Source organism: Prionailurus viverrinus, chromosome A1 (genome assembly GCF_022837055.1).
Source record: "Prionailurus viverrinus isolate Anna chromosome A1, UM_Priviv_1.0, whole genome shotgun sequence".
Classification (NCBI taxonomy): Eukaryota; Metazoa; Chordata; class Mammalia; order Carnivora; family Felidae; genus Prionailurus; species Prionailurus viverrinus.
Genome location: NC_062561.1, coordinates 227,979,682 through 227,994,649, shown reverse-complemented (window position 1 = coordinate 227,994,649; position 14,968 = coordinate 227,979,682). Strand labels below are relative to the sequence as shown.

General features: G+C 45.5%; 1 protein-coding gene across 1 annotated transcript in view; it reads left to right on the top strand.

Annotated features, from left to right (window-relative positions):
* Nucleotides 1–14,968, top strand: part of FBXL7 (F-box and leucine rich repeat protein 7) — a 392,534-nt gene that overhangs the window by 375,995 nt on the left and 1,571 nt on the right. Inside the window, exon 3 of the mRNA XM_047874222.1 lies at nucleotides 6,557–7,168. Coding sequence (XP_047730178.1) covers nucleotides 6,557–7,168 — 612 coding nt within the window. The remainder of the gene's footprint in view (nucleotides 1–6,556; nucleotides 7,169–14,968) is intronic.

Here is a 14,968-nt window from a genome sequence, read left to right as displayed (position 1 = left end):
GGCTCAGGTCAGGATGTCATACATAGTTTGTGAGTTTGAGCCCCACATCAGGCTCTATGCCAACAGTGTGGAGCCTACTTGGGACTTTCTCTCCCTCCCTATCTCTCTATTCTTCCCCCACTTGTGTCCTCTAAATAAATAAATAAATAAATAAACACTTTAAAAAAAATGTAATTAACCAGACATGCCTTTTTTGCAGACTTTATACTTTTTCCTCTTATACCTGTGGCTGTCTGTCCACCCCTCCATGCAACCATCCATCCTACCACAAAGTAACTCATTGAGTCTACCTTTAACAGATTTCATTACCAGTTTATATGTTAATTTTTGAAAAAAAAATTCCTCAAAAAATGTCTGCAGGGAAAACAGTAGTGTTGGTAAATTTCAAAAGCCATCTGCTCTGGAGAAGATTGGGAAGATGGCAGGGTAAGAGGAGCCTACGCTCACCTTGTCCCACAGATACAAATAGGTAACACTCACATCAGCGTAAATGACCCGAAGACTGGCAGAACAAACTCCATAACTGAAGGTAGAGGAGAGGCCACACTGAACAGAGTAGGAAGGGCAGAGATGCATTTGGAGATGCTGTGGGGAATAAAGGGACTGCAGCCACCCAGTGGGGGAAGGGATCCCTGGGTACAGAGCAGGGAGAGAAACAGGCTGTCACACAAGGGAGCCCACATGGGTAAGACAAATCCCCATAACATTTGGCTTTGAAAACAACAGGAGCCGGATTTTATGAGTTTTTACAACCAGCAGGACTTAATGCCTAGAATTTTTCAAATCCGTGGGTCCAGTTCTGGGAGAGCCTGGAAGGTGAGAAGAAGCTGAGTCCCCATTCTTAAAGAAACAGCATGACAAACAGCCCACAAAGCTACAAGGCAGAAGCAGCAGTTTGCAGAATGCCTGGAACATACAGGAAGGAGAATAGTTTACTCATTTTGGAGCATGTCCAGGAGGCGCAGGGTTCACTGAGGGACTTCTCCAGAAACAAAGGAGCTGGCAGGTGCCATTTCCCTCCACTGCCCATGCAGTGTAAACACATGGCCACCTGTGAGAACCATCGTGGCTCTGAAATTCACTACCCTACTTGTTCACACCAAACCCCGCCATGCTTCCTTGGAGCCACCCTTTCCAGTCTCACTTGCCTCAGTCCTGGAACTGTGGGCCCCCTCTCCCAGAAGACTGGTGTGAACTTTGCCAACACTGCATCTCCCAACTGGCATGATTTGCAGAGCCTGAGTCCCAGCAGTGGCAGCAGCAGGTCTCATTTCACTAGCTGACTGACATACATCTTTCTAAAACTGTGTGCCCCACCCTGGGCAGGGACCCAACGCTATCTACAGCAGGAAAAGAGAGCATTTGCAGACTACTGGAACAAAGGAAAAAGCAGCCAGGATACAACAGCAGGGCACACACAGCACACGTAGGAAGCACCCTGAAACACCAGGTTCTGGTGAACAGAGGACATTGCATTGCAGGGCACTGAAGGATCTCTTCTTCAGAAGACCACTACTCCCAGCAGGAGATGTAGCTGACTGTCTTAACACAGAGGAACAGACACAGAGAGTTAGACAAAATCAAGAGACAGAGGAGGATGTCCCAAATAAAAGAACAGGGCAAAACCACAACAAGAGACCTAAGTGACACAGAGATGAGTAATATGCCTGATAGAGAAGTTAAAGTAATGATTATAAAGATAGTCACTGGACTTGAGAAAAGAGTGGAGGACATCAGTGAGATCCTTAATAAAGAGATAAGAAAGAACCAATCAGATATGAAGAACACTATAATGAAATGAAAAATATACTTGATGGAATAAATAGCAGGCCAGAAGAAGAAGAATGAATTAGTGACCTGGAAAACAGAGTAATGGAAAGTAATCAAGCTGAGCAAGTGAGAGAAAAAATATATCTACAAAATGAAAATAGAGGTAGGGAACTCAGCGAATCCCATCAAGCGTAACATACACATTATAAGGATCCCAGAAGACAAAAAAGAGAAAAGGGGGCAGAAAATCTATTTGAAGAAATAATAGCTGAAAACTTCTTTAACCTGGGAAAGGAAACAGATATCCAGATCCAGGAGCACAGAAATCCCCTAACAAAATCAACTCAAGGATGTCCACCTTAAGACATAGATAATTAAAATGGCAAAAATTATTGACAGAGAATTTTAAAAGCAGGAAGAGAAAAGAAGATGGTTACATACAAGGGAAACTCCATAAGGCTATCAATGGATTTTTCATGAGAAACTTTGCAAGCCAGAAGGGAGTAGCATGACATATTGAAAGTGCTAAAAAGAAAAAAAAAATCTGCAGCTGAGAATACTGTATCCAGCAAGGCTGTCATTCAGAACAGAAGGAAAGATAACATTTCTCAGAGAAACAAAAGCTAAAGGAGTTCATGACCACTAAACCAACTCTAAAAAAAAGAAGGGAGGAAAGAAAGAAAGAAAGAAAAAAAAAGGGTAAAGGAGACTCTCTGAATGAAAAGGAAAGACCATAAGTAAGAGTTATAAAAGTGGGGGGCGCCTGGGTGGCGCAGTCGGTTAAGCGTCCGACTTCAGCCAGGTCACGATCTCACGGTCCGGGAGTTCGAGCCCCGCGTCAGGCTCTGGGCTGATGGCTCAGAGCCTGGAGCCTGTTTCCGATTCTGTGTCTCCCTCTCTCTCTGCCCCTCCCCCGTTCATGCTCTGTCTCTCTCTGTCCCAAAAATAAATAAACGTTGAAAAAAAAATTTAAAAAAAATTGCTTTGAATGTAAGCGGACTAAATGCTCCCATCAAAAGACATAGGGTGTCAGAATGGATTTAAAAAACAAGAACCATCTATATGCTGCCAACAAGAGACTCATTTCACACCTAAAGACACATGCAGATTGAAAGTGAGGGGATGGGGAAATGTTTATTACGGCAAATCAATGTGAAGAGAAAGAGGGAGTATCAATACTTATATGGGACAAAATAGACTTTATTTTTTTTAATGTTTTATTTATTTTTGAGACAGAGAGAGACAGAGCATGAACGGGGGAGGGTCAGAGAGAGAGGGAGACACAGAATCTGAAGCAGCCTCCAGGCTCTGAGCTGTCAGCACAGAGCCCGACGTGGGGCTCGAACCCACGGACCGTGAGATCATGACCTGAGCCGAAGTTGGACGCTTAACTGACTGAGCCACCCAGGTGCCCCAATGGGACAAAATAGACTTTAAACAAAGGCTGTGACAAGAGACAAGGGCACTGTAATAATAAAGGAGATAATATAACAAAGAGATATAACAATGACTTTGATAAGGGCACTAATCCCATTTGTGAGGGTTCTACTCTCGGGACCGATCACTTCCCAAAGGCCCCACCTCCTCATGCCATCACCTCGGTGGTTAGGATTTTGACATATGAACTTGAGAGGGCTACCAACATTTAGACCATAGCATGACTCATTATTCTTTATTATTTATTTAATTCTCAAGTGTTATTTATTCAATGGTGACAAATTATATCCTTCCAAAAAGTCTCTGAGGGTTCTCGATCTGAGTAAGTAGGAAATAACCAGAGAATGCTGGTGTACATTCTGGCAAAAGAGACACCCAGCTGCCCTGGTGGCAATCCCCCAGACTCCCTCCACTTGTCTCCTCACGTTGGTAAGCAGTGCCGCGCGATCATGAATTACTCCTATGCTGCTGTGGAATTCTAGAAAAGGCAGGACGGAGAGCTAGTGCCTGCTCCTGAGTCCCCTCCAGGGCAGGATGTTCCTCACAGACGTGCGAGGCTGCCCTCCGTTTCTGAGTGTGAATTCTGGAACGCTCGGGTATGGTTGTTGGCAAAGAAAAACCTGAACGCGTCACCAAAGGCACAGCCGTGCTGGTCAGTCTGGATGCATTCCCATTCTCTCCCTCAGTGCAGGGGGGGGCGGTGTGAACGCAAAGAAAAGTGAATTGGCGAAAGATGCAGGTTTAGGAAGCTGCCCCGACCCCCACTATGAGTATGTTCATCCCGCAGGGGGCCCAACTCACGACGTGCAGGTCTCTGCAGAGTACTGCTTCTCTTTCAAGGTGAATAGAATGTAGGCAGGTAGGAGAGAGATGTCAGAGCCCTCGTAGCCGCTAAATGTCAGAGCTGAAAGCCTGAGACTGACCTCCCCTCCTGGCCCTAAATAAGCTGTTCACCTGCCTAAGGAAAATGCTAGTTAGTACCGCGGTAGCTTGGATGGCAGTTTGGAAATCCCTAATTGGTTTCCATGCAAACTTTTCCTTACGGATTTACTGTTTATTTTACCTGATTACAAAAGAGAGAGGTACACACTTCCTTTCTTATGAACGATTTAAAATGCAGTATGTATACCACCTGGGAGACAGAAGCACATGCCAAGCTAGAAACCGTTGTTTTCTGAACATCTAAGTATTTCCTCTCAATTCAAAACATTCATATGCAGCTACTGTGTACCATAAACCATGTCAGGTGCTTCCAGGACACAAGTAAGAAAAGGATTCAGTCATTGTCTCAAAGGAGCTTTTAGTGTAATGAAGGCATATCTGTCATCTGCTGCCACAGTAATGCTGCGTAACAAGTCGCCCCAAGCTCAGTGGGTTAGCTTACACATCTCTGGTTCACCTGGGCATCAGCTGCCCCCAGCTGGGTTTGGTTGAGCGTGGCTCTAAGCTGCAGGTTTCAGCCAGTTCTGTCCTCTCCATGGTCCTCTCCCCACCATAAGGTCAGTGGACTAGCCAGGCATGTTCACATCTCCTCATATTCACTGGCCAAAGCAAGTCACGTGGCCAAGTCCAGCATCACTGGATGGAGCAAATATACTGCATCTAGAAGGAACGGCAGAGTCACCTGGCAAAAATGTGTGGCTGTAGAGAGAGGTGCAACATTGAGAAAAATAATACAGTCAGGCACATCAGGGAAAGATAAACTCACAACTGCCTAATAACCAAGGATGGAGATGTGAATAGGAAGGGGATTAATTATTTCTCAAAGACATTAGGAAAATATTTTTAGAGGAGATAGCGTTTGTTCTTAGTATTGCAAGAGGCAGACAAAGGGAGAGGAAGTAGGCAGTCATTCGGAGATGCTCCACGAGCAAAGTCATGGGCACGTGTAGGACATTTTCAGTGTCAGGTTATAAAGAAATAAATTGAAAGAACACATGATAGCGGTAGAAAAAGGATACCAGTAGGAAAACTACAGACAGACCCTCAGTGGAGATTCCCGTGTCAGAAGTTCCCGTGTCCTCTGTTATTATTGGAAGTTCTTTGAATAAAAACAAGTGTTTGAAAATTCCCAAGTATGAAATGTGGAAAAGCACACAAGAACAGAATTTTTGTTTAAGTCTTTGGAACTGGAATTAGAGCTAGAAATACCTTAGAATTCATCTAGCCCATATCATTTATTCTACAGAATAAGAAACTCATGCTTTGGGGATGAATATACTCTGCGTGTGTGTGTGTGTGTGTGTGTGTGTGTGTGTGTGGGTGGGATCGCGCGTGCGTGTGTGAAATATATAGACATTAGAGAGACAGAATAAATGTCATCCTAAATACATCTGTCCAGCTATCTATGCAAACTGTATGATAAATAAATATATTTATATAGAAACTAAATTATTTCATATAGATATAGCTATCAAGGTGGGGATATGAAATGAACAGCCTTCTCGAATTGGTATTCTAAAGAACTCTTCATCCCTCAAAAGCTTGAAAACCACTTTTATCCTCATTAAGTGATCTTTTCTGGTGTCAGGGAGCAATACGAATCACATCATTGGAATGCCGAAGACAGTTGTTAATAAGGAAAAACATATATTGCCACAGGTAGTCAAGGCCTGGAAATACCATCTGAAATGGCCGGTCTAATGGAGGAAGTGGGTGGATCCTCAGACCCCTGGCAGAGTTTGGGGTGCCATTATCAAAAGATGGGGGCCTGGACACTAGGGGAGGGGCCAGAGCGAAGACAGCAGTGTTCTCTGTGTCTCTTTCTCTTCGGAAACTCGTTCCCGCGTCTGTAAACGGAACATCATTATCCGCCTGACCAAAATGTGATTAGAAAAAGGAAAAGAGTTTGTGTTCATAATATGTGAGGTTTCTTCCCAGAATAGAAATAATGAACCTTTGAAGGTGTGCCCTTGAGAGAACCGCCAGGAACGTAGATCAGAAGTCAGCGAGCCGTGGCCCTCGGGACGAGCCCGGCTGGTCTGTTTGGATAGAACAAGTGTCATTGAAGCGGCCACCGCCGTTTGTTTACGGACGGTTTGCGGCGGCCTTGGCACCACGGTGGCGCGGCTGACTGATGGCAGCAGAGACAGCTCCCGTGTGGCCTACAGTGCCCATACCTGGTCCTTCCCGGAAAAGGTTGCCCGCCCCTCCTGGAGATGATGGAGGATTAGCCTTTGTCTGGAACGGGTGAAACGTGCCCACGCTGCTGCTTCCGGTGATGGATGCAGCCGGGGGGATGGATGCCCAGGAAGGGTTACCGGTGGAATGCGTGTGACAGCGGCGTCGGCCTCCTCCCCGGGGCTCCGCGGCCGCCACCCTTAACCCTTTGCTCTCTGTCCTTTGCCAGACTCCGACCTGAGCATGCGCACCCTGAGCACGCCCAGCCCGGCCCTGATATGTCCACCGACCCTGCCCGGATTTCAGAATGGAAGGGGCTCGTCCACCTCCTCGTCGTCCATCACCGGGGAGACGGTGGCCATGGTCCACTCCCCGCCCCCGACCCGCCTCACCCACCCGCTCATCCGGCTCGCCTCCCGACCCCAGAAGGAGCAGGCCAGCATCGAGCGCCTCCCGGACCAGTCCATGGTGCAGATCTTCTCCTTCCTGCCCACCAACCAGCTGTGCCGCTGCGCGCGCGTGTGCCGCCGCTGGTACAACCTGGCCTGGGACCCGCGGCTCTGGAGGACTATCCGCCTGACGGGCGAGACCATCAACGTGGACCGCGCCCTCAAGGTGCTGACCCGCAGACTCTGCCAGGACACACCCAACGTCTGTCTCATGCTGGAAACCGTAACTGTCAGTGGCTGCAGGCGGCTCACGGACCGAGGGCTTTACACGATCGCCCAGTGCTGCCCGGAACTGCGGCGCCTGGAGGTCTCGGGCTGTTACAACATCTCCAACGAGGCGGTCTTCGACGTGGTGTCCCTGTGCCCCAACCTGGAGCACCTGGATGTGTCAGGTAAACGGCAGCTGACCTCCCGTCGGGGGGGCCCTCCGGTGCACCATCCCGAAGCGGGAGAGGGACACCGCTGCCTGGAGGAGGTCCCCTCCCTGATAGCCAGTAGGGACGGAGGGTGGGCAGCAGGGAGGCTGACTCTTACGGAGAAACCGTCTCTATGTAATCAGGACCCCAGGAGGCCAGAGGTCTCCCTTTCATCAAACAATGCCAACTTTTTTTTTTTTTAAGTTTTTAATGTTTATTTATTTGGGGGGGGGGGGAGAGTGTGAGCAGGGGAGGGTCAGAGAGAGGGAGACACAGAATCTGATGCAGGCTCCAGGCTCCGAGCTGTTAGCACTGAGCCCGACGCGGGGCTCGAACCCACGAACTGCGAGATCATGAACTGAGCTAAAAGTCGGACGCTTCATCGACTGAGCCACCCAGGCACCCCAGACAATGCCAACTTCTTAAAGGCACTAGTGTCACCGTTTGGTCTGGCCGTTAAGTTAGTCTGACTTTTAAATAACGCCCTTCCTCCCCATGGCTGTCACTTAATGTCAGAGCAACCACAGAAATGGGAACCAAGTAACTAACTCCGTGTTAGTTAGTGCCTGTAACTAAACAGGCAGTTTAGACACCACCCTGAGCCCAAAAGCTGTGTCTGAGCTGACTCTGTGCTCTGGGCTGTGCTCAGAATTGCCTGCCATCTTGCAGACACCGGGGAAAATCCATCCTGTCCAAGTGTCTCCTTATATTTCACCTCCACTCTCCTCACCCTTGGGTTGATTTTGTATATATATATTTTTGAAGCAGCATTCTCAGTTACGTAGTGCAAGAATCAGGCCCATCGAGGGAAGCCTTTAGATCTTTTTAAAATTGAAGGAAATCCCAGCATGGTTGCTTTGCTCGAAAACCTCTCTCCGGCAGGAAGAATTAAAACCCAGACTCACACTTTGGTGCCAGACGAGGATCCAGCCGGACTGACAGCCTTTCTTTATCTCCTTCACTGCCCAGTCAAAAGGCCAACATTTGAAAGGCTGAAATGTGTAAGATGCATCAGGGAGTTAAAGAAACGAACAGCCTGAGCCACCACCTCAGGGATGGTTGGGGAGGGGTCAAGCAGTAAAAACCACGGTGACAGGCAAATAAACAGAACTTGGGATTTACAAGCATCTGAGGGAAATGAGACCCTCCAACAAAATCTGCAGGAAAAGTCCACTCTCTGAGCTTGCTCTCTCTTTCAAAGGCCGACATCTGAAAATATTTCAGATGACAGTCAATTATTTTTCGCAGATTCTTTCCCTTGCTGGAAAGCAACTCGTTTCTCCCCTCCTTCAGCTGGCTTCAGGACAAAACCATAGTAACCGTACGTTCAGTTAGTCATGAGCAGCTGCAGGCATAAAGAGGCAGGAAACAAAGAGGTTTTCTTACATTTTTCCTCCAAGGAATTCTGGAAAGAGAACGCATTGTGATGTGATGGAGACTGGTTTCAAAACTCTGTGATTTGGGACAGTTCACAGCTTTCTCTCGATGTGTTTCCTCTTCAGTTAAAAGAAAAAAAAGTGAGGAATTGGCTTCTTTAACATGCTAAGATTCTGAACATTGTGAGCCTGGTTTTCAGAACCTCGTTTCCTTTTCTTTTCGAAAATCAGATTAGAGAAGGCCTTGTTTTTGGAATCCCCATCTTTGTTAAAGGAGTTCCCACGCACCCTTCATCCAGGCTGCAAATTGTGCCCTCTCTTTTGGAGTCCTTTGGAAATTCAGAAATGTGGAAACTACTTTGGGAATGCAAATTCCTGGGCTTCTAACTGAGTGAGTGGACCCTGCTTCGCCCTTTTGACTAACCATTACGTAAGCCATGATGCCCTCCTTCTGTATCACCCTAATTTGCAGAGCCTAATATATTTGTGGCTTTCTCACATGCCCTCTCTGTGACCCCCTGTGATCTATGTGGCGATTATATACACAAGGGAATCTCTAACTCACCAAGTTAAGGGCACAGAATTCCAGCTAGGGGGTGGGGGTGGGGGTGTCCAAATGGTGCCCTCCAGCTTTGAGGGAATCTGGCAACATTATGTTGATACTGGGAGAAGCCAGAGGGCTGCCAGAGGTAATTTCCCTATGCCTTGTTCCCTTTGGTTTTCAAGTTGACCTTCTTGTTGGCAGTAAACTTGACTTTGCAAGATTCATCCCTGATCTAGAGCTTAATTCCCCGAGAGGATGTGAGACTGCCTTCCTTGAACCTAGTGCGCCCACTTTAAAAGCTATCTTTTCAAGTCAATGAAACTGACTATAACTAGCTGTAGGGTTTTGTCATGATCACATATTACCTTCTATTAATATTTAGTCTCGGTTCTTCAGAGAAACAGAATGTGTGTGTGTGTGTGTGTGTGTGTGTGTGCGCGCGTGCGCGCGCGCATGCGCGCGCGCGCTCAAAGAGATCTATCTGTCATCTGCAAGCTGGAAACCCAGGAGAACTGGAAATGCAGTTCAGTCCAAGTCTACAAGCCTGAGAACCAGGACTGCTGATGGTATAAGTCTCAGCTCGAAAGCAGGAGAAGACCCATGTGTCAGTTCCAACAGTGAAAGCAGAGAATGAATTCTCCATTCCTCCACCTTTTGGCCTGTTCAGGCCCTCAACAGATGGCATGATGCCCATCCACACTGGGGAGGGCAGTCTGCCTTACTGAGTCCACTGATTCAGATGTTAATGTTACCCAGAAACGGGTTCACAGGTACCCCCAGAAACGTTTAGCCACGTGTCTCGGCACCTTGTCATCTACTCACGTTGACACATAAAATTAACCGTCACCATTAATAATATCTTTGAACATCAATGGAATGTGGTAAAGCCAGGCAGTTTTCAAAGTGTAAAACCACGTAATTATTGCAGATGAAATTGCTTCAAAGGGTCCTCTTCCAACTGGAGACCTGGGCGTCCTCCTTGCTTTTCTTTTCCTGATCTTATACACAGAACCAGTAGAATCCTGTGCAGGTGTTTCTACTTGCCCCAGTACCTTGATTCTCTCCCCTCTCCTCTACCTGCTGCCACGATGCATGATTCACTAGCCATTCTCCTTACGCTCATCTCAACCCCGTCAACCGACCCTCCACACAACCAACCTCCAGAGGGACTTTTTCTCAAACAGCAAGTCAAACCATACATTTTCCTGCATAAAATTTCCGGTTGCTCCCCAGAACCTCCAGGAAGAATTCGAGTTCTGCAGCAAAGCGTAGACGGCCCTTCATGAGCTGCCCTAGGTTCACATGTCACTTTTTCCACTCAGTGCTCCCCTCTATGGAGCCATTGGCTCTCTACACGTGTGTATGTTTCTCCAAACACATCACATCTGTGCACACTGGGGCGTGTGGACACCTCTCTGGCTTACATACTGTTCCCTCATCTGTCCCTCCCCAACAGCCCTCTTAACAGCCTTCTCATTGGCCAAGCTCTAATCCAAGTATCCCCTAAGGAAAGCCTTCCCTGCCTGACCCCCAGCAAGTTAAGTTTCCTCCCAGCTCTTTGCCTTTTGAGTACAGGCAGATAAAGCATCACTGGGTTTTGCAACTGAGTATTTGCATATTCCCAGATTCCTTTCTCTCAATTCATTATAAGCTTTATGAGGGCAAAAATGAGCCATGTTGTGTCTCTGCACTTGAGGATACCACAGTTATGTGAACTCATGTGTGTCAAAGTCTTCAGTGGTCATCTTGACTTCTAAAAGGTTCAGACAAAATTGCCATTGGTTAATACTCTAAACACGCATTTAGGAAGCTACCGTGGCTAAAACTTCCTTATCAGTAGAAGTGGTTTGGTGGGGAAATTAATAAATATCAATGGTTAACATAAATATTAAATATTTAAGTATCAAATAAACATGTATGCTCTGCTCCAAACCGTGTAGTAGGCATGCACTAAGTCATGACTGTTGTCATTGTTTTTGGATTGTCATTGTTATAAACATGCTTGGAAGTCAGTACTCGGTCTATGTTGACTTCACCATCTTATATCCCAGAGAAGGTAGAGGTATTACCCCAATAACGAGAGGAAGTGTTAACGAAGATTATATTTGTGAAAGGAGAACCAAATCTGGAACTAACTGAAGAAACGCCAGAGATCTGTTCAACCTATATTGTTCATTTCCCACTGAGTACTATCCATACTCCTAACCCTGAGTATTAGGGCAGGCCCCATAATCTGATGCCAGTGGACCATTCCTATCTTAGTTCCCATCAAATCGTTTCAGAAACCCTGCATTCCACCCTGTGGAAACTCGTCACAACCCCTCTGCCCCCCTGCTTTCTTGTCTCTCATATTTGCTTGTGCTGTTACTTACTACCTGAGCTCCATATTATGTAACCAAAGTGCTCCCCTCGGTCAAGAATCCCCTTATAGATAATCACCGCTTCCAAGACTCCTGAGTCCTCGGTATCTAAATGTTCACTTCGTGCCGACACATGTACAGTAAATCTCTCATGCGGTTTATCAGTTGCCTGCCATATCCTCGTCATTTCTTACCTCCTCTCCTATAACCGAAGCCCTGGATCAGGAAACGTTCCGTAGTCTGGCTGTACAAGTCCCATAATATTACTGAGTGTGAGATACCTCATCTTTAAAAAAATAAAGGTTAATTGGGAGGATTTCTACGGTGGTCTGCACCTCTGTAATGTATGAATGCATGAACTAACCACAGATACTACCTACTCAGCCACGGACCAATTTATTTTCTTCTCAAGCCAAACCTAACAAGCCTGTAGGAATTAAGACCGAAGCTTAAATTTAAAATTACTGCTCTAAAACAATGCAAGCATATCAAAGTAGTGTCTTCCACCAAAACTGAGCTTAACCAGTATTTCATTAAATTGGGGACTCAGTTTCAAACACAAGGCATATATTTCCCTGAATCAAACGTACTGTCCTTCCTGCAGTGCATCGGATTTTACTAGATATTTAAGATAAATAAATAAATAAGAAACCAGAACTAAGAGTTTAGGAACAAAGGTTGTCGTATGATCTTGAAAACCAAAGTGCCTTCACAGGCATCACAGATGGGAAAACCACTACTGTGGACATAGAAGTTCCATAGAAACAGGATTACAGTTGCTCTAACAAAAAAAGAAACTCAAAACAAAGGACAATTTCAAAGCCGAAGTTGAAACTGAAAGGAACAACTTTCAAAGCAGAAGCTGAACCACCTTCTGCAAAACCACAGAGGCTATTGGAGCAGAGTGGACGGCCTCTGACGAGTCACAGCTTTGTTCTCCAGCATTGGACTGTATGCTTTACTCCTTCCTGAAATTCTTTGACTTGGTAGCACTTGGCTTTTGAACCTCATTACTCCCAGGGCCTGAATTTTATAAGAGTTTCCTGGGCAGCCTGCCAAGACGTGGGAGGAAAGTCCCCATTAGCACTATTATGTCACCACTTGGGAGCCTGGGTATTGCTTGAGCAGCCAGAGCACGGAGGTGCCTGAGGTGAAGCACCTGGCTTTGCAATTGCCAGAAGGATTCAGGATGAGCACAGAGAAAATGAAAAATATATATACACGTTATGTAGTGGGATGAAGTATCTATCCATACACATTGATTTATGTTATATATTGATGGCACACCATTTGTATTTATATACGAAGACTATACTGTAATATTACATATACATATGTAATATTTTACGTATGTATATTACAGTATGGTTTTATGTATGTAAAATATGTATATTACAGTATAGTTTTAGCATATAAATATAAATGGTGTGCCATCAATATATAATATAAATCAATGTGTATGGATAGATATTTCATCCCACTACATAAAGTGTGTATATACATATATATACACACACACACATAAAGTGTATAACACATATGTATACATATGTAAAATATGTATATTACTGTATGTTTTTATATATAGTATATTTGTATATACAGTATATTATACATATATTAATATATAGTGAACTGAAATATATATTGAAATTCATGTTTCATATATGATTATATATATGACACATACAATGTATACAATGTATTCTTAGGGTAAGAATAGCTAGATTTAGGAAGATAGCTAAAGACATCTTCCAATCGTGTGAGGAAGGACAGAGTATTAAAGGGCTTTCTAGACCTAAAAAAAACCACAAAAACACAAAAGTCTTCCTAAGCATTAATTTCCTTATCAGTAAAATGGATTAGGAATCAGGTAAGAAAATGTTCATAAAAGCATTCTGGAAACTTCATAATTTAATACAAATGAAAGGCATTATAATTCATTGTAAAATAGACACCTGTTTTGCAGTATAAATATACATCAGCCATGGTCAAAGTCCTGAGGACATTTAAATGTTTGAATTTAAATTATCCTATCTAAGTGGGGCAGAAGTAACTCTAGACCAAGGTCCGCAAGTATTTCCTAGAGACTTATATAGGCTTCAGGGGCCGAGAGGTGAAGTCATGTATTTTGTGCATACTTAACTACAGAGAGAAAACTCCTCATCCCACCCCCCCCCCCATTTGATGGGGGTGGGCCTCCCGTGTGCTGGGCATGCTTTATCCCTAATTTCCATCTGCTAGAGACATTTCTGATAGGAAAGCACTGGCCTGAGGGGAAAGGTCTGCCTAGCGTGTGGGAAGAAGAAGGAAGTGTTATGGACTGAATGCCTGTCTCCCCCAAATCCATGTTGAAACCTTAGCCCTTGGTGTGATGGTATTAAGAGGTGGGGCCTTTCGGAAGTAATTAGGTTTAGGTGGGGTCATGAGGGAAGAGCCCCTATGACAGGATCAGAGAACTTGCTCTTCTCTCTACAGTGTGAGGATACAGCAAGAATGCAGCTGTCTACAAGAGGGTTCTCATCAGGAATCAGGAACTGAATTGGCTGGCACCTTGATCTTAGACTTCCCAGCCTCCAAACTGTGAGAAATAAATACTTGTTGTCTACAAACAAAAAGAAATAAGTTGTCCTCTCTGATCTTCCTATAGAAGGTTCTATTCACTCCATAATTCACTCATTCATTCATTCAACAGATACTTAGTGAACAGCAGCTATGAACCAGGGATGAGGGGGACAGCAGTGAACAGCCCAGAATCCCTTTCCTCAGGAACTTACATTGCAGAGTGAGGACAGCAAATACATAAATGAACAAATACATGCATCGTGCCACAAAGTGATGAAAAGTGTTGAAAATAAGTGGGAGTCAAGCCGGGGGTACGACTTGATACAGGGTGATTGGGGAAGAGTTGGCCAATCAGTTGGACATCTGCTCAGAGACCCAAGAGAGTGGGGATGGCCCACGGGGCAACCGGGGAAGCACAGTACAATGCATAGACATTGAGGCCCAAAGGCACCTGAGGGTGTCTGGGAACCAGCAAGGAGGCCAGTGGAGTCAGAGGAGTGGGGAAAGAGATGACGTCAGAGAGCACAGCGGTACCGGTCCTCAGAGGCCCCCTCAGACTTGAGGTTTCACACCTGGAGTGCCATGGGTGGTATCCAGAGGCTTTGAGAAAAGTGACATGATTCCAGTTCTGGTTTTCAGGAGAGCGGCTCTGAGGATAAAGTTGGGAGTAAGGACAGGGCAGGGATACTGGTTGAGTCGCTAGAGCAATAATCCAGGTGATATAGTTGTTCTTGGACCAGAGAGGGTTGAATTGAGTCTCCAGGTGGCCACCTTATCTCAGATTAATAATGATGTGTATTTCCCTGGAGTTTCCAAGTACCTCTGTACCCATCATCTCACTGAATTCTCAATATATCCCTACAGTAGAGGCACACCAGCTACTCATGCTCGCTGCATAGAGGAGAACCTTGAGACACAGAAGTTAGGCGTC